The sequence below is a fragment of the Gymnoscopelus microlampas genome, assembly GCF_963454915.1.
Source record: "Gymnoscopelus microlampas genome assembly, chromosome: 20".
Lineage (NCBI taxonomy): Eukaryota > Metazoa > Chordata > Actinopteri > Myctophiformes > Myctophidae > Gymnoscopelus > Gymnoscopelus microlampas.
The window spans coordinates 35,522,902-35,548,466 of record NC_139957.1 but is presented as its reverse complement, the minus strand read 5'-3'; the positions used below and the strand labels follow the sequence as shown (position 1 = coordinate 35,548,466).

The window sequence follows — 25,565 nt, the reverse complement described above, 5'->3', positions numbered from 1 at the left end:
TGCCGCGCTATGAGCTTGTATATCTGCTATTTTTGAATAGCCCAAAGAAATCTAAAGTGACCAGGTCTTAATGGGTTAAGATTAACTAGGCTATAAATCATGGAGGGACTAGTGCTGCTACGAGCTGCCCGTAACTGCATGATGGAATGATACAGCCCATGACCCACAAGAATAGTGTGTTACGTATTCATCTCCAATTAATTGATTAATTACAAGACCGGCTTGATGGCACATATACAAGACTCATGTGTGTTAAAAACATCTCCTGGAAAACACATCCAACCAAAGAGCAGATCTATGGTGAACTGCTGCTAATAACAACAACAACAACAACAACCGTAGAACGTCTTAGAGCAATCTTTGCTGGTCAATGCTACCGTTCCAAGGATCAAGTAATATCGAATATCCTGCTATGGCGCCTCCCCCAATAGTCCAGAGGAACCAGGCCTCATACATATCCTGAGTCCTGACACGATCTCCAGGGACACAGGACTTACATTCCAAGAACTGGGAGCAGCAATGGCCGACAGGACCCGATGGAAAGACGTGGCATCTAAGACCTCGACGACAGTCGAAGGGTGATGATGATGATGTCTGTGAATGAGTACCATGACTACCATCATTCCGAGAAAGCAGGGCCGTCAGAGGAGGGGGAAGAGGGGCATTTGTCAAATAACATTTTCAATAAATAACAATAAATGCTGATCCCTCACTGATAGAGCAGGCAGGCCAGTTTATTAGTAAAGTAGGAAACGGTATGTGTCCCATACCTGCATTCAGTCTTATTATTATTATCATTATTATTATTCAGCGATAGCACTGGACCTTTAACCACTTTCAACCTGCCGTCCCTATTTTGGGCATGCCATTATAGTCGGAAATGCAATTTTTTCCCCTCACAAATAGCAGATCTACAAGCTCAAGCAATGCAACACATCGGAAACACCGGTCCTTGGTTCTGGTGACTATTGTCCTTCTATTATGTGGGGAGAATGTGTTTTTTCAATTACTTTTTTCATTTTTTTAATAATTCTTTGGAAAAAAAACAAAATACAAAAAAACCCCCCCAAAAAATAGATTAAAAGGGTAATCGAAAAGACACGGCCGCTCGCGTATTCGGAGGGCAGTATGAGGCCAGAATAGTCCAGAACCAAGGACGGGTGTTTTCGATTAATCTGTCATGGTTAAAAGAGTTTGACGTTACAATGGGTTTGTATAGGAAGGGGCGTGTCTGATAAAATGAATATCAAATATCTAAATACTGAATCAAGCAACTTAAAAACTGTCTGGAGGCTGACAAAAGCCTGAGTAGACTATAAAATGACCCAATATTTTTTTGAAAGTGAAATATCCCTTTAAAGTGTATTTTGATGCCAATATTTCCTCATGTAAGATTTTGAATACAGGACTCTTACTCACTTGTATTTATAAATAACAATTCCCAAGCTTTTGTTTCCAGTCTGCCCCTGCCAGGCTAGACTGGAAAATATTATAACATTGTAACATCATGTTTGTCCTAGTGACGATGGCACATCACAGTAAAGCAAGCATACAAGAACCGTTGGGGCCGAGCGGTCCACGAAAAAAATGGGGGTGAGTGTGTTTTGGGGCGAGTGTTACGGTTACCATCCAAAGAGGCAGAGGGAGGTAGGGTGTGCCTCCTGGTGGAGGTCAGTGGTTTTGTCAGGTCAGAGTGTTTATGTTTAGATCGGTTGACCTAGAAGACTCACAGTACTGGAGTCAGCACAACTCTGTGGGGGTGTGTGTGTGTGTCTAGGGCGGGGAGGGGAGGCTTCTCATGTATAATGCTTTGGGGGGCAGGGGTTATTTGAGTTGGATTGACAGCGGTAGGGCTGTCACGATTACAAATTTAAGTTGACTATTATGTCTATTAATGATCACACAAATAATTGCGAGTAACAATTTAATAGCTTTTTGGCACTGAATGTTGGAACATATGAATTATTTTTTTGGGGGGGTTAGGCTTTATAATCACTAATTGCACAGGGCAGATATGACCAATAACTTCAATATTTAAAGAAATTACTGACACATTTAATAATTGTATACTTAAAAAATAATAATAGCGGAAATAGATGATCTACAAGCTTACAGCACATCACAAAGTGACGTGTTGTAAGCTTGTAGATATGCTATTTCTGCTACTTTGAATTAGGCGATTATGTAATAATTGTGACAGCGGGTCCTTGCATAAGTGTCCAATAATGGACCTCTGCTTGAAGCAAGATGTCAGGGGTCAAGACAGGAGTGTGTGTGTGTGTGTGTGTGTGTGTGTGTGTGTGTGTGTGTGTGTGTGTGTGTGTGTGTGTGTGTGTGTGTGTGTGTGTGTGTGTGTGTGTGTGTGTGTGTGTGTGTGTGTGTGTGTGTGTGTGTGTGTGTGTGTGTGTGTGTGTGTGTGTGTCACAAGACCAGAGTTTCCACAACAGATGACCTGTGCAAAATGCACTTATCTCCTAATACAATGTGACAGCATCGTCCCTTGTGTGTGTATATTTATCCACTTTCCTGATAAAAAGAAGTCCTTGAATACCTGCGTCAATGCCTTTTCTGTGTGTGTGTGCGTGCACACGCACGGCCGCACGCATCTTCCAACTGTTACTGTATGCAAATGAGAAGCAAAGTTCGCCAGGCTGCAGCTATACATAGCAAGCGTTACATCAGTGAGACATGACACCACTTGAAACTGACAGAAATGTACTTCGATATAACTATGGGAAGTAAAGAATACTGATAAAAAGGTTTTAAACTAGCAGTTGTATGTGTGAAATGAATCAATATTGAGCAACTGCATAGTATTTTTCTCACCTAAAATGAAAATGAAACCATTCACAGACCAGCCTCTCCTACGCAGAGGGTTGGAGCGACACACCCACCAGCTGCAAACATTTAGAGGTGAAGGTAATCCACTCCGCATACGTGTGTCTGCACCTTAAGCGTTGTGCTGCACCCATAGAAAATATGGATGGAGGGAGCCTCATTAATGGCCCAGCAAATGTCGCTATGTCACCTCCTTCAGGCTCCAGAAGAATATACTCACTCAGTCACAATACAAGTGAATGAGGTTTTGGCGGGACTTTACACTTTACCTTCGTCAACATTTTCATAAACACTTTGCTAGTTTAAAGTCTTTTTTGAAATGATCATGATATGCGTTTAGTAAATTATGGTCCCATTACATTCTCTGTAAACTGTGGTGTCTGACTCCAACCCGGCACAGAGAATAGAAACAGTTCAGGCTTCAAAGCTCAATTTATTTAAGGGAAAACTTAACAGTTCATGGGGCATGCATCTCACGCAAAAAACAACTTAGATTCTTCCCATATCAGGGGTTAGTAGGGTTTAGGAGATGCAGTGTAGGCTTCATGAGCGCTCGTACATTGCCTACAAAACAAAAGAAACAACACATGAGGCTTGTATTCAAACATAGCATTGATCTCACATAACACTGAGAAATGAGTGGAGTGTATCGCTTACCGCCGGTCGGTGTTTCCCCAGGGAGAGTCAGGAGTGAGTGAGCCTGAGTGAGCTGCTTTAGTAAACTCAGCCCAGCTGCCTTCTGATTGCCCAGCACGCAGGTGTCATCATTTCCAACTGACTGAGGATGCAGAGTGGCACGTACCGCCCCTCAATCAGTTGCCCTAGGCAACGGGGCTGTCTGAGGTGCTGGACTCTAGGCTCCTCACTCTGGCTCTCACTGTAGGAAAACTCACCTGACCGGCGGGACTGGAGCGAGACTCCACACATCCCCCCCCTAAGCTCGCCGCTCGTGCCGGGAGCTTCAGGTCCTCCTTCCTCATAAAGGCGAGACATGGCATCGGCGTGTTGAATGGCTTTCCCGGGCCGATGCTCGACCTTAAAACGGTAGTTCTGTAACTCTAGGAACCAGCGGGTGATGCGGTCATTTCGGTCCTTGTTAGTGGCCATCCACTTCAGCGGGGCGTGGTCAGTGATAAGGGTGAACTCTCGACCCCAGAGATAGTATCGAAGGTGGTGGATGGCCCATTTCACTGCAAGGCCCTCCTTCTCCACCGTTGCATAATTCCTCTCGTGTTTTAGCAGTTTTCTACTGATGAACGTCACCGGGTGTTCGTCCCCGTCGATAACCTGGGACAGGACGGCTCCCAGACCCGTCCCGGACGCGTCCGTGTGGAGAACGAAGGGCTTCTTAAAATCAGGGGCCACCAGCACTGGCTCTTCACAGAGGGCACTCTTTAGCGTCTGGAATGCCCGCTCACTTTCCTCTGTCCATTTTACATGGTTTGGCAACTTCTGCCGGGTTAAGTCATACAGGGGGGCTGCAACTGTAGCAAAGTGGTTAATAAACTTTTGATAGTAAGACATTAAACCAACGAATGATTTCACCTGCTTTTTGGTGACAGGGCGGGGCCAATTCCGTATCTTCTCGACTTTCCTCTCTTGTGGCTTCACACAGCCTCGCCCTATGGTATACCCCAGGTAGTCTGTCTCCGTTAATCCCACCCGACACTTCTTTGCATTAGCAACCAGCCCTGCTCGTCGTAGGGCCCCCAAGACGGCTTCCAGGTGCAGCAGGTGGTCAGTCCAGGTGGCGCTGTGAATGACGATGTCGTCAAGATAAGCAGCAGCATAGGCACGGTGGGGTCGGAGTACTCTGTCCATCAGGCGCTGGAATGTAGCGGGGGCTCCGTGGACACCAAATGGGAGGACTGTGTATTGGAAGAGACCGTCTGGGGTGGTGAAAGCCGTCTTTGGTTTGGACCTCTCGGTCAGGGGCACCTGCCAATAGCCTTTGGTCAGGTCTAAGGTGCTGACGAATCGGGCGGGGCCTAACCGCTCGATCAACTCGTCCACCCGGGGCATGGGGTAGGCATCAAAGACGGAGATGTCATTGAGCTTGCGAAAGTCATTACAAAACCTTAGAGAGCCGTCTGGCTTTGGCACAATCACTATTGGGCTAGACCACGGGCTGAATGACTCTTCGATGACACCTAGCTGCAGCATCATCTTGACCTCCTCTCTGATCGCTTCCCTTCGGGCCTCCGGGATGCGGTAGGGGCGTAGCCTCACCACCTCCCCTGGCGAGGTTTGGATATCATGCTGGATGACACTGGTCCGGCCGGGGAGGTCGGAGAAAACATCGCGGCTCCGACCCAGCATCTCCTTGATGTCCTGGAGTTGTGCGGGTGCGAGGTCCTCTCCTATGACAACTGGGGGTGGGGCCTGGGGAGAAACGGACGTTAACAGGGCCGAGGAGGGCAGAGGACCAGCCGGGGTCCATTTTTTAAGAATGTTTACATGGTACAACTGATTACCTTTCCGCCGGCCCGGCTGGCTTACCCTGTAGTTGACAGGCCCCACCTTCTCCACGATTTCATAGGGTCCCTGCCACTTGGCGAGGAACTTACATTCACTGCTAGGCACTAGAACTAGGACCTTCTCCCCCACTTGGAATTCTCGGACACGGGCCCCCCGGTTGTAGGTGCGACATTGGGCCGCCTGCGCCTTCTCCATGTGCTCCCGGACAATGGGCCAGACGCGCCTCGCCCTCTCCTGTAAGACATCAACCTGTTCTATTACGCTGCGGTGGGGCGAGGGCTGGCTCTCCCACGCCTCTTTGGCCAGGTCCAGGAGGCCCCGGGGGTTTCGGCCATAGAGCAGTTCAAACGGGGAGAAGCCCGTGGACGCCTGGGGCACCTCCCGTATGGCGAACAGGATGTAGGGCAGCAGCTGGTCCCAATTCTTGCCGTCAGCTTCCACCAGCTTTTTCAACATTTGCTTCAGGGTGTGATTGAACCTTTCGACTAATCCATCAGTCTGGGGGTGGTACACCGAGGTGCGAATTCGCTTAACGTTCAACCACCTATATAATGTCGTCATTACCCTTGACATAAAACATGTGCCCTGGTCCGTTAACACCTCCTCTGCGATTCCCACCCGGCTAAACAACAAGAAGAGCTCCCTCGCTACCGCTTTAGCTGTCGCGGCACGTAAGGGTATAGCTTCAGGATAGCGGGTGGCGTAGTCCAGTATCACCAGAATGTATCTGTGTCCTCGGCCCGATTTCGGCAGGGGGCCGACGACGTCCATGGCCAGGCGAGTGAACGGTGTGCCAATGATGGGTAGGGGGACCAGCGGGTTGCGTTGGTTAGGCCGTGGAGCTGACTTCTGGCACTCGGGGCAGCCTCTGCAGAAGTCCTCGACCGCTCGTTTGACCCCGGGCCAGTAGAAGCGAGCCAGGATGCGGTCATAGGTCTTTTGGACCCCCAGGTGTGCCCCCAGTTGATGAGTGTGCGCTAGATAGAGGACTCGTGAGACATAATTCTTTGGAACCAACAATTGTTCAACCAGGTCCCCCCCCTTAGCTTTCACCCCCCTATACAGTAAGCCATTTTTTACCATAAAATGAGGTATTGCAAGTTCACTCACCCCCACGCATAGTTGGCCGTCTATGGCCGACACAGTCTGACGTGCCGCCTCTAGGTTGGGGTCAGACCACTGGGACGTAGCAAATTCACCCTTCGGGCCGGGGCCCCCGGCCTCGGCTTCAGGGAACTCTGCAAACGGGTCACCCTCCTCTGGTGTGGTGGACTTCTCTCCCTCCCTCCCACTGGCGGCGCCGTCGTCATCCCCTGAGCTCCCGCTCAGAGGTACGGCGGACATGGGGCGGAAAGCCGGACAGGCGGCCCTGGGGGTTGGGCGGCGGCTTCGGCGTCGCCCTCGTCGGGGTGGCCCTGTACGCAAGCCGGGCGCCCAGTACCGGTCGAAGATGACGCAGTCAGTCCCGATGAGTAGTGGTACCGGGAGGTTTGGGACGACGCCCACTGGAACGACAGCGTCACCTCTGGGAGTCTGGACCCGGATGTGGCATACCGGATAGCGCCGCATGTCTCCATGTACACAGGTGACAGGTACGGTGGCGTCGCTGACCGGCCCCGCCAGGTCAGCTCGGACAAGGGTGACCACGCTCCCGGAGTCGATGAGGGCGTGGGTGTCGACACCATCCACCTTCACCGGCAGGGTGGCGTGTTGTTGGCCGGCGCTTCCGGAGTGGAGACAGGGACGTGGAGCCTCGGAGCTCGCTGCAGACGGCATGGACACGTCTCTGTCGCGATCTGGGCAGGCCCATGAAATGTGGTCTGCCTGCCCACAGACATAGCACCTCCTCTGGGGCTGGGGGCCCCCGAGGTGCTCTCTCAGTCGGGGTTGCAGGCTTCGGCTGTGGAGGGGGCGGCGCTCCTCTCCGACGATCTCGGCTGGGTCTCTCTTCCTGGGCGGGTTTCGGCGTCTCCATCCTTGTAGTCCTCAGCATTTCCGAGCTGACCTGGTAGTTCTCGAGCAGGGCCACGAGTTCATCTACCGAGGCAGGACTAACTTGGGACGCGTACTTACGAGCCTCCGGCGGCAATGAGCGGATACAGCGGTCAATTATAAGTCTTTCAATCCACGGGGGCTCCCCCGCACTGGTGAGCCAACTGCGAGTGAGCCGCGTTAGGGCCGCGACCTGCGGCCGCGGGGGCTGGGTGGCACAGTAGTTCCAATTGTGAACGCGCTGGGCCCTGGCAGGCAGGCTGTAGCCCTGGCTGGAGAATATGGCAGTCTTTAGCTTATTGTAGTCTCGGGCGTTGGCCAGGGAGAGATCGCGGCAGACGCGCTGGGCTTCCCCCGTCAGAAATGGGGCGATGATGCTGGCCCAGTCTCCTGCTGGCCAATGCTCCCGAGTAGCCGTCCGTTCAAACAGCTCGAGGTAGGCCTCAATGTCATCTTCAGGGCCTAATTTGGTCAGCACGTCACTTGGAGGGCGGGGAGCCGTAGCATCCGTATCTATTTTTTTTAACAATTGCTGCACAGCATCTTGTAAGTCTTTTTGGCTCTTGAGCAAAGCTGTGAGCGCATTTGCATGTTCCATGATCTGTGTTTGGTGTGGGTCAGACTACCCGTATTCTCCACCATATGTGGTGTCTGACTCCAACCCGGCACAGAGAATAGAAACAGTTCAGGCTTCAAAGCTCAATTTATTTAAGGGAAAACTTAACAGTTCATGGGGCATGCATCTCACGCAAAAAACAACTTAGATTCTTCCCATATCAGGGGTTAGTAGGGTTTAGGAGATGCAGTGTAGGCTTCATGAGCGCTCGTACATTGCCTACAAAACAAAAGAAACAACACATGAGGCTTGTATTCAAACATAGCATTGATCTCACATAACACTGAGAAATGAGTGGAGTGTATCGCTTACCGCCGGTCGGTGTTTCCCCAGGGAGAGTCAGGAGTGAGTGAGCCTGAGTGAGCTGCTTTAGTAAACTCAGCCCAGCTGCCTTCTGATTGCCCAGCACGCAGGTGTCATCATTTCCAACTGACTGAGGATGCAGAGTGGCACGTACCGCCCCTCAATCAGTTGCCCTAGGCAACGGGGCTGTCTGAGGTGCTGGACTCTAGGCTCCTCACTCTGGCTCTCACTGTAGGAAAACTCACCTGACCGGCGGGACTGGAGCGAGACTCCACAAAACCCTAAAATGGTTGTGCGTACCAGTAGAACACAAACAACCATGCCACATTCAAAGTCACTTAAATCACCTGCATTCCCCATTCTGATGCTCAGTATGAACAGCAGCAGATCGTATTGATTATGTGTGCATGCCTAAATGCATTGAGTTGCTGCCACGTAATTGGCTGATTAGAAATTTGCGTTGACGTGCAATGAAGTGGCCAGTGAGTGTACTGTAGTATATGTATATGGGGGTGGGGAGATGATGTTCAGTATAGTTCACTGACACTTGTTATAGACAACAGAAAAAGCATTGAAGTGAAATAAAATAAGTGCCTTTTAAACAGAAGATTTACTGTAGATATTTTGAGTTGCACTAGAGGAAAGGCCATGGGGTCACCAGGGTCAATACAATTCACGCTACAATCAGTAGGATGAACCCTAACCCTGAGATCTGTTATGTTGGGTCAGTTGACTGACTGTCCAACCGACTGACTGTCTAATACTAGTTTTATGGTTGAGTTCCACAACATCTCATGCACAAATAAACTTTTACAAGTAGTTAAAGACGAGTTCACCCAAAATCATCATCTTAATTAAATCAAACACAGCTAACAGACAGAAGGGCTGCCTCAGAGAATGGACTCTGGGACAAAGAAACTCCTTATTTCCTCAGGACCAGTGTTAGTTGTTGCATTTCAAAACAAGGATCCTAATGTTGGTTTTAAACTTGATTTTAGTGATTCACTTCTGTTAATTCAGACTTGACATGACAGAAAAAGCGCACGGTTGATTTTGTAACATTACTGCAACACATTTCAGTAATTGGATCAGATGATTTGATTTAACAAGTGGTGTATTTGACTGTTTCTCCACTGCGGAATCAATGTTGATATTCATGCATACTTTTCATACAGTATTTGCAAACCAATTTCAAATCATTATTATTATTATAATAGTTTTCGCATTTTGGCTTTATTGTTGATATTGACAATGAGAGAGAGGGGGTGTGACGTGCCGCAAAGACTCGGGTCAGCTTCGAACCCAGGCTAGCTGCAGGAAGAACTATAGACTAATTTATTTGGTGCAGTATTCACTCTTACCAGGTGAGCCACCAGGCGGCACTCCACACAATTTCAGCTTAGATTTTTAGCGGTGCCAGCCGCTCTACACTTGACTATGTCCGTCCGTTTGTCCGTTATGTCCGTTATGTCCGTTTGTGCCCGGATGTCCGTTTGAGCACGGGCTTTAAAAAGCTATAACTCCAGTTCGCAGCATGCCAGCAAGTCCAAATTTGGTATGTGGACTTACACCACCAATTGGGACAAGCATTGATTGCTGAAGCCCCGTCCCGCCCTATTATAGCGCCACCAGGAGGCCACTGGCTTTAAACAGCGCTTTACACAGCTATAACTCCAGTTCGCATGCCAGCCAGTCCAAATTTGGTATGTGGACTTACACCACCAATTGGGACGAGCATTGATTGCTGAAGCCCCGCCCCGCCCTATTATAGCGCCACCAGGAGGCCACTGGCTTTAAACAGCGCTTTACACAGCTATAACTCCAGTTCGCAGCATGCCAGCAAGTCCAAATTTGGTATTTGGACTTAGACCACCAATAGGGACGAGCATTGATTGCTGAAGCCCCGCCCCGCCCTATTATAGCGCCACCAGGAGGCCACTGGCTTTAAACAGCTATAACTCCAGTTTGCAGCATATGCCACCAAGTCCAACTAATACCACCAATAGGGACCAACTGTAATTACATAAGCCCCGCCCCCTCTGTCTTCCCATTGGCTGGGCTTTAAACAGCCATAACTCCAGTTCACAGCATGCTACTGAGTAGAAATTTGGTACGTGGACTCGGACCACCAATAGGGACGAACTGAAATGTAGTAAGCCCCGCCCCCTATGTCTTCCTATTGGCTGGGCTTTAAACAGCCATAAGTCCACTTTGCAGCATGCTACCAAATACACATTTACCACGTGAACTTAGACCACCAATAGGGACAAGCTTTAATTGCTGAAGCCCCGCCCCCTCTGTATTGTCATTGGCTGGGCTACAAACAGCCATAACTCCAGTTAGCAGCATGCCACCAAGTCCGAATTTGGTTTGTGGACTTACGCCACCACTAGGGACGAGCTGTCTTACTTAAGCCCCGCCCCTGCATCTTCTTATTGGCTGGGATTAAAACTGCCATAATGCCGGTTTGCAGCGTGCTACAGATCTCAAACTTGGTGGGTGGTCCCCCCAACATCCTCTCATCAAAGGCACCGCTTCCTTCACACAGGGTGTGATTTTTAGGTGAATGATAGAAAAGCATTTGAGGATTCTAAATCAGCATATAATATTTTCTTAAGCCAAACTGGATATTTTTTTGAGCTCTGCTGTAGCTTCAAGCTGGACCCCCCTCTTGCACTGGGTCACATATTAGCAACTCTAGTGCCTCATGTCCAGAGCAGACTAGTAGAATAAATGTTTTTTATTCTTGTGGTGCATGACGCCTTACACTATTAACCATTTAAGCGCAATAAAAAATGCGCAACAAGATAACTATGTCTCACTTCGTGACACGTGAGCTTGTACAGTATATTGCGTGTGTAAATTGTAATATTCCTGTGTGTGTGTGTTTGTGTGTTTGTGTGTGTGTTAGAGCTCTTCACGGGTCCGACCCGTACCGAAATGGACCCCTGAAATTTGGTCCGAATCTGAACCGTTCCGAGATTTTTTTCAAATAACAGCACCGAGCCCGAGTAGACTCGTGACAATTTGGGCAGATTCCGAGCCGTTCCTACGCTCTTTATTGGACCCGTCAAATTTGTTTCGACATCCGATTAGTTCAGAGATTTTACAGACCCAACACAGACACCCCTTCAAAAAAGGGCATATGAAACAAATACAAAAATAAATAAATGAATATGTGCAGGACATTAGGCTATTAATTTAATATGCATGACAAAAGGTTTTCTTTGTATATCAATGTGGACTTGAAATAGACCTATTGACCAATGACCGTTTTATAATTAAAGCTTTGCTTTCACCTCCCGAGGACAACGGTGTCAGATAAATCCATGACTGCACGCCGGTGTTTTCAATCAGCAGTATGGTGCTCATGCGTTGCATAGCTCAACACTTTTTTTTGTGCCTCCAGTAATCTGATCCTAAACCAGCAAAATCATCAAACAAGTTACACAGTTCACCTTTAAGGAAGACTTCGCTACACAAAATGAATGCAATGATATTTATTGCGAAGTACTGTTTACAAGAATGGCGCTGGAACATGTATTGAAATTGCTTCACATGAATAAATTATGCATAATGGAACATATAATGATGTTGCTTTACATGAATGGATTATGCATTAATGGAACATATAATGATGTTGCTTTACATGAATGGATTATGCATTAATGGAACATATAATGATGTTGCTTTACATGAATGGATTATGCATTAATGGAACATATAATGATGTTGCTTTACATGAATGGATTATGCATTAATGGAACATATAATGATGTTGCTTTGGCGCGGGCCCCATCGCAGGAGAAGAATCAGATCAGAATCGTCCTGATCAGATCCTGCCTGATGAAGGCAGGGGGCTCTTCAGGAGCCCGTCCCCTGTAGATAGGGCCAACCTGGTGGTGCCTGCTGCCCGGGCGGTGTCGGGGAGGTGGTGGGTGACCTGAACAGAGAGCATGAGTATGATGACGATGATTTAAACGTCACTTTGTTGCGTTTCTCTCCTGATCAGTGCAGCACGCCGCACACACAATCACACAGCACGGGTCTTCTCGGATCCACTAGGGTATTACACATAATGATAAACAGACCCGGGTTCCGAGGTAGTAGAACCGATACCGACCGACCCGATACGGGTCGCGTCCTGTCGGGTATTTTCGGAATCAGGGGGCCTGTGAAGAGCTCTAGTGTGTGTGTGTGTGTGTGTGTGTCTCTATTTGCGAACGCAGCGGAAGGAGGCGCGCCTCCGCGCAAGTGGAGCTTACTATGAAACCGTGCTCGGCTTGTGTGTGTGTGTGTGTGTGTCTCTGTGTGCAGTATGTGTGCACTGCCTGTGTGCAGCCAAGTAAATGTCCAATATAGACGTACCATACATCAAATGAAAGGTCTTTGAAAACTGAACACACCTGTCAAGGTTGCGTTTAAGCCCGCCCCTTCCCCCGGAAGCCACGCCCCGGAGAAGGCTCCTAAAAACTCCCCATTGAAACCCCATGTTAAATGAAAAGTGCCCGAATCGCTCCCAAACTTTTTCTACCCCCCCTAAGTGGGGGTCTATGAACAAATACTTCGGCCTCGGATTTTGGCTCCGCCGCCCGGAAGTGGGTGAAACAGGCACTTCAAACGCCTGTTGAATTGTTCAAAAACATTAAAAAAATTGTTTTGGGGAATTTGTATTTTTCTAAGATGCTCCTTTTAACGCAGACTTTTTTGGTATGTTTTATTTTTATTGGTTACTTTAAAAAAAAAAAAATGTTATTATTATTATTTTGTTTTGCGTTCGCTTCCCGCGTTCGCGCGTCTTACTTGTTATATGTGTGTGTGTGTGTGTGTGTGTGTGTGTGCAGTAGTAGTCAGGACCTGTCCAACCTGTCCTTCTAGGAGGAGACGAGACATGATGTCCCTGCTGCTGCACACACTCCTATAGTGTACAACTGTGTGTACAATATGTTCTTGTAAGGTTCCCCTCTGGGACATGTGTGAGTTACATTCAAAAATTCCCATGCACACATACATACATGCATACATACACAAACAGACTCTCAGTGTATGTACGTACACACACACACACACACACACACACACACACACACACACACACAATACTGTGTGCTCGTTTGGCCTCTTTATTACTGACGTTTGACCACAAGTGATAACACTTGCCTTCGTGCATTCCTGTGTGTGTGTGTGTGTGTGTGTGTGTGTGTGTGTGTGTGTGTGTGTGTGTGTGTGTGTGTGTGTGTGTGTGTGTGTGTGTGTGTGTGTGTGTGTGTGTGTGTGTGTGTGTGTGTGTGAGAGCGCGAGTGTGAGCGTGTGTGTGCGTCATAGTGTGATATGATACAGGGTAGTGAGGGCCTGGTCGAGGGACAGAGCTGTTTATAACCGCAACACATGACTGACCTACACACTGGTCAGCTGTCTGTCTGTCTGTCTGTGTCTGTCTGTGATATCAGTGTAAACATGGGTCAACTAGATTAGCAGATTGTCAATTTTCACCAAATCAAATCACTACAGAGATGACCAGAAGGTTGGCGGTTCTAATCCCCCAAACAACTCCCAGCTGCTTCTGTTTGTTATCATGTTAACCACTTAAACCCTACCAAATAACAATAGCGAAAATGCACACGCTCACAACAACACTTTGCATTGTGGCAACTTTGCATTGTGGTGTTGTGAGCTTGTAGATCCGCTATAATTAGCTACTTTTGAAAATAGGGACACCAGGGTTAATGTGGTTAACTTTATTATACCCATCCGTACGATGGTGTCGTGCCCCGAAAATAGCCGGTCGGTCTGCAAGCTCACAGGTGAAATGTGAGCTTGTCGATCGCTATTTTTGGTAGTAAGAAATCAGGCTTGAAGCAGTTTGTAATTTTGTTTACATAATAAGGGGATCCAGATTCAATCCTTTTTCAGCCTACACTGAAAATGAATAGAGGCGTAAACACCTTCCCTCTGCCATACGTTAGTATTGACTATGTTTGTTTTCAGTAATTCCACTATTGATACATGTATTATTTAACCCATCCGGGAACGCATCTGTGTTATTTTAGATGTTAGCTATAACCATTATTTTATAGGGTACAGAAGTCCTGGCGTTACTCGTTCATCCCCTGGGTCGGGTAGTCAGTCACTCATATTTGATACAATCCGTTTCTGGCGAAAATTTACTTTTTTCTCACCGTCATATCCATATGAGTCAATCCGCCGGGATCATTTGTTTATTTTTGTAACACAGTTATTATTTGAAGCGATATTAAACACGTCTATGGGAATTCAGAACTGGGGGAAAAACCCGACCCAGGTAGGATGCGTAAATTACATCAGCCTTCGGTGCTCTATACTTTGGCTTTTGAAAATCAACATTTTGCGCACATTTTTGAATACATATATATATATTTGAAACAACATTTCAAATCTTTGCTTCTGGGGGCCCTGGAACAAAAAAATTTAATGGGTAAAACCATCATACCCAAAATGATATGTATTGGGCCAATGTTTAACCAGTTAACCAATCATGTGGGGACCCCGCTGGGGGTCCCGACCCACAGGTTGAGAACCACTGTCCTACATGGCCTCTCTAATCCATTCGGAGTGGCCATAGCTGAATGGGAGGGCAGCTGGTAATCAAAAGGTTCCCCTGTTCTACTATGTGTCAGAAGTGTCCCTGAGCAAGACACTTAACTGCCCCCAGGTGCTGTATTAATGGCACTTGCCCACTGCTCCTAAATAGTTAGGATGGGTTAAATGTGTGAATGTCTTGTGACAAAAAATAAAATACCCCAAAAGATTGGGGACCATATTATTACTGTCTGTCCCTCTTTACACTGTCTGTCTCTCAGCTGTCCTTACTTCTGTCTGTCTAGAGGGAAAGAACTGTTGTTCTTTGTTGCTTATAACCTATATAACCTATATGCTAACAACACAAGTTCTGCTTTATACTCTCTTCTCCTCTGCTAGGTCCAGTCCGTCTGGTCAGTCTTTCGTGTGGCAGTCAGAACGTGTGGGCCGTGGATGCACATGGAATGGTCTACTTCCGGGTTGGAACCCAACCGTTTAACCCCAGCATGATGCTGCCTGCGTGGATCTGTATAGAACCCCCAGAACAGGTAGAACACACACACACGCACACGCACACACACACACACACACACACACACACACACACACACACACACACACACACACACACACACACACACACACACACACACACACACACACACACACACACACACACACACACACACAGTAATGTCTAATGTATGCCCCGTCGTACGCAAATACCATATCTACAAGCTCACAACACGTCACACCCGCAAAGACCTAAGGCCGTTTCTAAAAATTACAGTTTTCTGAAAAAATAGCAGATCTACAAGCTCATAGCGAGGCAAGAAGTAACACGCTATGAGCTTGTATATCTGCTATTTTGGAAAAATCTTGACATACACACTCACTAAAATGACACAGATGCTTTCCCCGTTTTAAGGGGTTAACTGGGACTTTACTGGTATTTGTTTTTGTTCAGCCGGTGGGCATCCATTTCGTGAGTGTCCACACTAGTCCTAATGACCGTCTCCTGTGGGGGGTGGACAACAGAGGCAGCGTCCACGTCCGGACTGCAATCAGTGACGAGATGCCTGTTGGGACAGACTGGGAACACGTCCCAGGTACTGATACTACTATACTACTACTGCTACCATTAATACTAGTACTAATGCTACAACCATTAATACTAGTACTAATACTACCATGAATACTAGTACTACTACTAGGGGTGAATGGGGAACATGTAATAGGTAATACTACTACACTACTACTAATAGTCGTATACTAGACCCCCCCCTAGCTGAGACCCCCACTACATACTGTATAAAATTGTGTTGCAGATTAAACCTTTTCATAGATTTCATAGATAGTTGGATTCATGCTATGTATATGTGTATTTTCAGATAGTTAACCCTTGAAACCATCAATATTTAGTCCACTTGACCATTGGCTCTGTACTTGCTTTTTTCCCCCTCTAAACCAAATCTCAGAAATGTTCCAATGGCTAATGTTCCCCATCACACAAAGATTTGTCGGACCCCCTTTAGTAACTCTGAGGACCCCCTAGGGGCCCCGGGCCCCCTGTTGAAGACCCCTGTACTAGATAGCCGGTATTGTCTATATATCATACATCTATGTGCAGGTCTTATCAGCCAGTCAGCTGGTGGTCAGTGTTCTATCTGTATAATATAATATCTATGTGCAGGTCTATCAGCCAGTCAGCTGGTGGTCAGTGTTCTATCTGTATAATATAATATCTATGTGCAGGTCTATCAGCCAGTCAGCTGGTGGTCAGCGTTCGGACGGTTTGGGTTCGTTGTCCCAGTGGGGAGATAGCTCGTCGTTATGGCATCACTGACAAAAACCCTGCTGGAGATTACTGGAAGAAGATCCCTGGAACAGCTCACTGGTTGACTGGTAAGAAGCAGGCAGTCAAATCACATGAATCGTTATGAAACAAACTGATAAGAACAGTAAACAGTCCACTGTTGGTCAAGACTTAAGGCCGTTTCCCACCAAGTCCCATTTTTTCACAAGAAACACTTTTTTAATATAATGAACACATGCCTGTCTATGACCTTTTGTACGGAGAGTCTGAAACTGCTGTGTCACAACGGCGTATACAATTTTTACGTTTCTTTTTGTGTTAAAAAGTCAGTGACCAATCAGATCTAAATATAAATGTATTCACATGATTACATAGCTGTTGATACAATGTAGAATGTCACGCCAAGGTAAACAAGAATTGCTTCCAAGTAACCCTGCGTGTCAGAGAATAAATAAAGGTAAAGACAAACGAGAGATAGGCCTACTGTAAATTGCTGAATTATAGGATGATGACATGGCAGATCATATGACAGCTTGGGAATTTCATTGATTGCTTTATCTTGTTTGCTCTGAGTATTAACGTCACCTGTTAAAATTCGGTGACTATCACAACCTTCATGTTGTTATTCTCAAAGATTATATCCAGGTGTATTGTGACCCCACCTTTAAGAGCGTTTTCATTTTTAGCCCAAATAAATGGCATTGGTACCTGTCTGTCTATTGGAAACTAATGGCTGGTTTGCCATGAAACTTACTGTGTACCTTCATACTCCCCATGGACTTTCCTCTAGCGCCACCCTTAGGCCAAAATGTAGTGCCACTAGCGAAACTTCAGTGATCTAAGGGTGGCAGTGTTGGTCGATTGGTTCATCCCACTTAGTTACGACAGTCGCGTAGGTTTTAAAGAGAACCACTATCCTTTAGCGGCCACTCACAGGGCTTTTAGACTCTGAAGTTGGCGGCATACTTCAAAAGAAGTCAAAATAAATGTGGCTTGCTGAAACTGAGTATGTTGCTCCGCTTTGAGTACTGATTTTTGGACCTCCACTCCTTTTTAACCCTCACCCTCTGATAATAATAATAATAATAATAGCTTGACTTTATATAGCGCCTTTCATAAACCAAACTAAATAAATCAAAAACAATGAACAACCAACTATTCGCCATAAGCTTGAGAGAATAGGTGTCTGATGCACTGTGACATATTTTTCCCAGAGATTTTGCCATTTCTGGTGACAGACACTCAATATACAAAGTGAATTGATTGCCATCTGGTTATGTTTATAGTCCCTCAGAGAGGGATTATAGAGGCTTTGTACCTTTTCTTCAAAACTGTCCATGGTATGTTGTCTGGCACACTGGCAGAATGCCGAAAGAAGGCAAAATAAGTCACAAGCACCTTACATTTCTGACCAATCGCACACTATGTTTGCATTCGTCAATGATTGGTGTCTGTTGCAGTCTTCAGCACGGAATGCTTTTGTTTGGTTTCTCCACAATTACTTCTTATGAACTCGACGAACTTAATCACATGAAATTACAGTATTTTCTTTTCTGACTGGGTGTGAAAAGGCCTTTAGTCACCTCACCTGACATTATTCTACACTTTATTTAGAAAGCGGCTATGTTCTCCTAGTTACTTTGACCACTTACCTGTTATTGATAAATGTATAGGTCTGAGCTGCTTCTTGTGAGTCGCTCTGCATACGATTGTCCACTAAATGTCAAACTGTTCAGTGTAGTTATTATACAGGCAGTGTAGTACAGTGTGTGATAACTGTGATTGTTGTTTGTTATTTGTGTATAGTTTTTTATATTGTGTGTATTGCCATTTGTTATGGTTTGTGTAATATATTGTAGCATTGTTGGTTACAGTGTGTTGTTCTGTGTCTGCACTGCAGTGACTCCTGATGATGAGTTGTGGGCGGTGACTGTGTCAGGTGGTCTGTCACACCGCCTCACTAAGTCCCTCCCCCACACTGCCAAGCCCCTCCCCTCCACCTCCTCCCTCAGCGCAGACGACTTCGACGACGAATGGGAGGTAATCTAAACATCGAACGGCGGTGACGTCACTTCCTGCCAACTTCCCACCCACCTCCATGGATTAGAGGATTTATAAAGTTTACCGTTTGACAGTGTTGTAAGTAGAATGAACAAAGTCTGGGAGTGACCAGCGAGATCATCTGTCAGTGACATCACATCCTCTAACATCCCCACAACACAATGTCCTGCTGTACTTTAGTTACCATTTTGGATCCCCGGTTGAATTAAGCTGAACAAAGCGAAAGGTTAGTAGTAGAAGGAAACGTGTTGAATTAAATCACTGTTTCTCAACGACCAGAGGTCCAAACGGACCCTGTAACTCTGAGAGTGTACAAATGGAACCAAATGGACCCCTGGTCCATTTGGTTCCATTTGTACGCTCTCAGAGTTAAATGTACGCTGAGGATTTTACAGTGTTCATTCGGGTCCCGGAGATCAAAAAGAAAAATCCTATCAAATGGGGTTCCTTGGCGTAATGCATATCAAACTGGGGGTCCTTGAAATTAAAAGGGTTGAGAATCACTGAATTAAATCACCCCTCTCACCAGTCAGTGACATCACTTCCCATATTGGAAAACAAGGTCAAGTCAGTGACATGGCAATGTTGTTTCCACACCAAACAAACGCAGGAATCCAAGTGAGCACAGGGGCTTTAGCACTGGGACCAGTGGATTCTATTTGGAACTAGTGGACACGCGTGGGACTGCAGAGACAGCGACAGGAGGTGTCCGTGGTGGTGGTGGTGTCGCTCACCAATCTACAAGCTCACAACGCCATTGCGTATTAAATGAAGTATTAGAACGCTGGTCCCAGTCGACACACTAGCGGTTGTTTACTTGAGCTGCATTATTGAGCTAACCGTGTTTATTTAAGAACGCTGTATCGACTCAAAGCTGTTTCGTTTATGCCGTTGCTTCGCTGTGTGACATCTCTTACTTCTGTACCGAAGTGGACATCGCCTCCCACCCCCACTCTTTGCATTGTTGTCGCTGTGACATCGTTTGTCACGTCGTCCCGATTACCACTTAGACTGGGATCATTTCGCTTTCCCCTGGTCTAGAGCCCGCCTACTCCTACTACAAGAATTCAGTTTCTGGTGCCACAGCGTTATTATTCTGACCTAGATGTAATCTTAGGCAGTGGTTCTCAAAGTGGGCTACCACTTAATCCATATTTAAAATTTTGGCTATTAAAAATAGCAGATGCACAAGCTCGCAGCTGCTTTTAAACAGCATTTAAACAACATTTCTTTTAAAAATCTTGAATGTATCAAGCATTTTTAATACAAATCTTCTCTTCTGGGGGTCCCTGGCACAAAACATTTTCAGAAAGGAGGGTCCACGGCCAAATACATATCAATTTGGGGGTCCTTGACATGAAAACGTTTGAGAACCACTGATCTTCCGAATCCGGCTACTACTTATTGGAATAATTCATTTGGTATGTCTATGTTTTATTATAACTGGCAAGATTAGGCTACTCCATTTGGCATTTATGTTGGGGAACAACAAAGGTACTAACATACTGGGGGCTTTTAATGTATGGTTAATCATTTTAATATTTTTTTGCAGTAGGCAGACTCTAGACCTGATAACACTGAGCAGAAGCCAGGCCTTACACACAGGTGCTGCGGAAAACCTGGTTATGCGAGATTAATTATCCCTCTTTCTCGTTTCTTGGCGTCTCACCAATGTGGGATCCTCATTTGAATTACTATATACAGATTAGAAGGGAAGCAAAATGGACAGCAGATTAAAACTCTGGGATTTTAAATGACAAGAAGAAGGGATGTAGATTTTATTGGGTGCACTTTACTCCTTTTAAATGGATAGGAGCTGTATATAGTGAAAGGCAGGACCAATGTACCAATTTTTCTGCTGGTGTATGAGTTTGTACTGGAGTGTGTGTATGTGTGCGTCGTACGTGCACTTAAGTTGTGAAGTTCAAACCACTGACCTCGGTCCCATCTCTACGTTTTATCTTTTGTTTTTAAATATTCGATATCTTCTATTACTCCTTCACCTGATCACCTCATTGGTTTTGTTTTTATTTGCATCTTGTTACAGGAAATTATTGTACAATAATTTCTATTTAGCACTTTAGCAGTTTTGAGTGAGACGTCAGTCTGGCTGCAGACTGGTCTGATGCTGTTGTAACGCTAGAAAATAACTGATGTACAAGCTCACAACGTGTCGCAGCGTGACGCCGTTTTAACTTGTAGATCTGCTTTTTGGTGCCCAACACCAGCGTGCAACCAAGTATAAACCAAGCCTTCCTCTTCCACAATCTTTGAATGCTCCAAAGACAGTCCGTAATTCCAGACATGTTCTGACAGGTTCCTCTTTCAGAATTTTGAAAGAGTTGAATCAAAAATTCCTTTGGGAATTTCCATCTCTGCTAAGAAGCTTTCTAACTAGGCTTAAGCTAATTTGTTTTCCAGCCTGGGTTATTTACGTGAAGGCACAAGGCGAAACGGAAGTTGGGAAATTACTTATTTTCAGAGCTTGTGAATTACAGAGGGGTCGGCAGAAGCATTTGAACATTGTGACAGTGCCACACAGTTCTTTTCTTTCTTTCTTTTTACCATTTAGTTTTTGTAGTGCTCTCTCCCTCTCTCACCTTACTAGACTTAATCCTGCACAGTTTTGGTTATATCATTTGTGCACTGTGGTTCAATGCTACCTCCAATGCGAGGTACACTAACCACTGGCATACTTAACAACCAGAGACAACCAGTGTGTGGACTGAGTACATACAGTACAGTACAGTACAGTACATTTTTAGAAGTTGCGGACCCAGTATCAATAGATTGTGGTTAGTGTGTTGGCTTTGCGAGAGCAGGACGTATGGATATGCTGTTATAGTAAAGATTGCATTTGGTCTTATATCCATATCCATATCATATATCCCAGGTTGTTTTTGTAAATGAGATCTGGTTCTCAATTAACTGGTTAACCACGTAAGCCCTGTTTTATACCAAATGGATCAATGGTATACTGTCAGTATGAATCTATTGTATACTGTAGGTAAGGACATATGGTACACTGTAGGTAAGGACATATGGTATACTGTAGTTATATACAGCAGTAGCTACTTTTGGCATGTTTTAAAGGTCACAGGTCACCGTTAGGGTTTAGAGTTCATTTCAGTAAAAATAACAGCTGTAGGGGGACCTGGTGGCTCAGCCAGTTAGTGCAAACACCATATGCTTCTAGTCAGCGCGAGGAACTGGAGTTTGAATCCGACCCCTGTCTTCTCTTAAGTGTCTTTCTCACTGTCCTATCTGAAAGAAATCATAGAAAAGCCTTACATTAAAGAGATATGAGAGATATACTCTCCTTTTCTGAAGCCACGATACGTTAGACAGGACAGGAAACAAACTGTAGCTACATTTGTTTTTGATGGTCATAGCGTATGGCTTGGGTTCACTTCAGAATGTATAAAAGTAAAGATCATATGAGTAAATAACAGAAAAAACACATTCTATCCACTTATGTACCATAAATACCTTGACAGACCATAAGATTAACTCATTCAGTCACATAGTATTGTCTTTGTATTGCTCTGCTGTGTGCTCTTATTCTAGATCAGTACCTTAGCTGTTGTCTGACCCTCTCCTGACCTGTTTAGGTCAGTGTCTGTGTCCCTGTTGGGTAAGGCCTGATTTATACTTTGTTTCACGCCGATGCTGCACATAGAAAATAGCCAATCTACATGCTCACAACTCGTAGCAATTGTGAGCATGTAAATCAACTTCAATGCGGCTTGCAAACCAAGTACAAATCAGGCATAACCGACCTGAGGCAACATCTTGAAGAGAATTGTGAATTTGTTTGTCCACAGATTTAAATGTGTATTATTGAGCTAATCGTGTTTATTTAAGAACGCTGTATTGACTCAAGTTGTTTTGGTTTGGCTCAATTTGGCTTCATTGGTAGAATAAAACACAGACAAGATCATATAAGTACAATCACACACCACAAGAGCAAGAGAACAGCTCTGCCCAACATTGTATTCAGTATTCAGTCATTCAGTTCCAGATATCCTGCTCTGCTTACGGTAGCGTTTCTACTTTGCTACAAAATATTGTCCCATGTTGACCGATCAATATGAATGATTATTCATATCACTCATCAGTTTGTTTGTAGGTTTGTATGACTTAACGTTCAGATTGATGGCTTATCTGATCGATCCATATGATTTATTGTAATGACAGATCAACATAATTGATTGATCTGGTGATTATGATTGGTTGTTGATATGAGCTCACCGGCCACTTTATTAGGCATGCCTGTCCAACTGCATGTTAACACACATTTCTAATATTGTATTATATTATATTGTAGCAACTCAATGCATTTAGGCCTGTAGACATGGTCAAGATGATCTGCTGCAGTTCAAACCGAGCATCAGAATGGGGAAGAGAAGTGATTTAAGTGACTTTGAATGTGGCCTGAAACGTTGATCCAAGACAGGATGGATCCATTCCTTCATGTTGCAGGCTACAAATTCTGACCCTACGATCCGAATGTTTGTGTGAATTGTAGTCTCAGTTTCCTATTCTTAGCTGACAGAGTGGCACCTGGTGTGGACTTTTGCTGCTGTAGACCATCTGCCTCAAGGTGTGATGTATTTTGCGTTAAGGGATACTGTACTATATACTGCGGTTGTAACAAGTTACTGTTGCCCTTCTGTCAGCTCAAACCAGTCTGGCCATTCTCATCTGACCTCTGCTATCAACAAGGCATGTTATGCCACAGAATTGCCGCTCACTGGAAAAAAAAATATTTTTTTGTATCATTCTCTGCAAAGACCCTATTGATGTTTGTGCATGAAAATCCTAGTAGATTCAGCAGTTTCTGAAATACTCTGACCAGCCTGTTTTGGCACCAAAACCCATGCCATATTTAAAGTCACTTAAATCACCTCTCTGCCCCATTCTGATGCTCAGTTTAAACTGTAGCAGATGGTCTTGACCATGTCTAAAGAAGGCCTAAACGCATTGAGGTGCTGCCATGTGATTGGCTGATTTATACATTTGCGTTAACAGGACAGGTGTACCATTAATAAAGTGTCCAGTGTATGTATCTGATCATCAGTGTGACTGGTTGTTGGTATATCTGATCAGTAATTGATTGTAGGTATATGTAATGATTGAATATTGGTATCAGTACTGATCTGATCAGTGTTGGTATATGTGATCAGTGTGATTGATTATTGGTATCTCAGATCAGTAGATCTATACTCTTGTTTGATTGTTCCTCTTTATGAAGGTGCATCAGCAGCGAACAGACCCAAACTCAAAAACACACATGTTGTTTCAGAATATACAAAACAAATGGTCCAGAAATGTTATTTTAATAAAATATATATGGAGAAAATATTTTGAGTGGCTAAAAGAAAATCTGAAATATATTGAAAAATATGAAATGTATAATTCCAGGATCCAGAATATACAAACTAAGTATATTTATGGCAATTTGTTTTTGTATATTTTGAAACACATATGTGAAATCTATTTGAAATGTCTTATCTTTTTGTTCTAGTGTGGTGTGTGGTTCTGTAAAAACTGGATCTAGTTAGCTTGTTGGAACTCCTTCCAGTCGACAACCATTCTGCTACTGTATAAGATGACAAGGGAAACCCACCCACACACTGTAAATATTGTATCAATGACTGTACAAATGGAACTAATCACAGCTGAACAATGTAAATGTTTGACGTGAACCTACTGTTACTGTACCTTCAGTGAGCGTCCAGAACTCACAGACCTGCCTGAGGAAAGGAGCTGATAGGAATATCTAGCATTAAAACGATCTGTACTAAATGGATAGATAAGATGCTTTTTTCATGTGACCACGGGCTGGAAAACTCTTTCATGTAAGAATAAAAATAAAAATGAGAAGTACTTTTAAGATATTTTCACAGCACCGGTTTTAGTTCCAATTTACCCTTCCTTTGGTGTTCTCTTCAGAATCAAACCATAGTGAGTCTGTGAGCCTGTGACGGTTGACGTGTTGATGGTACAAAGAAATAACTCCTTTGTAAATAAACTGTACGTTTTAACGTTCATTGACTCCTAGCTTTCAGCTCGTGTTTCCTCCAGGTCTGTTGACATTGACCATTTTAACCATTTACTATTCAAAACGTTTAAAAAATGGCTGATCTACAAGCTCTTAACATGTCGCTTGTAGATCTGCTATTTTTTAAAATGCTTGCCTATACTGCCATGCTCAAAATAGGGACACTGGGTTGAAAGTGGTTAATAACAGAAACCAGGCCAACTTGGAGTGTTAATTCACATTAATTCATTTGTCCCACTCAGTAATTTATCGTTGCTATCGTTCCTCCTCTTGGGGAAATGGAAAGATGTTTTGAACAACGGACTTCCCTATCTCCTTTTAGTCACGCCTGTGTACAGTATATATGCCTCCAATACAGCCTCCATACTGCTACTGCTGTCTGGCTGCTCCCATAGACAAGCTCTCATGTTATCTTTAAGCTGTAATTGGTTAAGACGCTGGTCATGCTGACCAATAAGAACGTGTCGCTAGTGTAAGTTGCCTGGGTAACTCAGGAGGAAGAGTCTGTATTTATCAAACAACACAACTCATAAAAAAATACCTCAAACATAACCACAACATACCTATCCCCGGATAAATCACGGCAAATTAATGAAGCTATCGCTGATCTAATGTCAGTTGTTTTGGGCAGGAGGGGTTTGGTCAATACAGTCTCCGACTTCTGTTGTTGTTTTAAACTCTTATATGCTTTTCTCCCTCTCTCGGTAACAACTTCCTTAAATAAAGATCTTTACAGAACGCTACTCTCTCCGATTGGCTCCTGTCTCAGAGATCAAATCTGTTACTCCCTGTATACAAGATTATCTCTGCAAGCATCGAGGACATTGGTTCTCATTTAT

The 25,565-nt window shown here is 45.0% G+C and overlaps 1 protein-coding gene and 1 long non-coding RNA gene across 3 annotated transcripts in view; one reads left to right on the top strand and one right to left on the bottom strand.

The window, feature by feature from the left end:
• tecpr2 (tectonin beta-propeller repeat containing 2) overlaps window positions 1–21,099 on the top strand; it is a 50,825-nt gene extending 29,726 nt beyond the window's left edge. For both annotated transcript variants that reach the window (XM_084044411.1, XM_084044410.1), the window contains exons 24-27: window positions 15,185–15,333; window positions 15,753–15,894; window positions 16,541–16,690; window positions 18,502–21,099. In XM_084044411.1, the coding sequence (XP_083900537.1) occupies window positions 15,185–15,333; window positions 15,753–15,894; window positions 16,541–16,690; window positions 18,502–18,650 (590 nt within the window). In that variant the 3' untranslated portion in view covers window positions 18,651–21,099. The remainder of the gene's footprint in view (window positions 1–15,184; window positions 15,334–15,752; window positions 15,895–16,540; window positions 16,691–18,501) is intronic.
• A 103-nt stretch (window positions 21,100–21,202) lies between these two features.
• Window positions 21,203–25,564, bottom strand: LOC311035916. Its single transcript, XR_014599806.1, has 2 exons — window positions 23,325–25,564; window positions 21,203–23,292 (listed from the first exon to the last, which is right to left on the bottom strand). It is a non-coding gene; the product is annotated as an uncharacterized lncRNA (long non-coding RNA).
• Between the last annotated feature and the right edge of the window lies 1 nt (window position 25,565).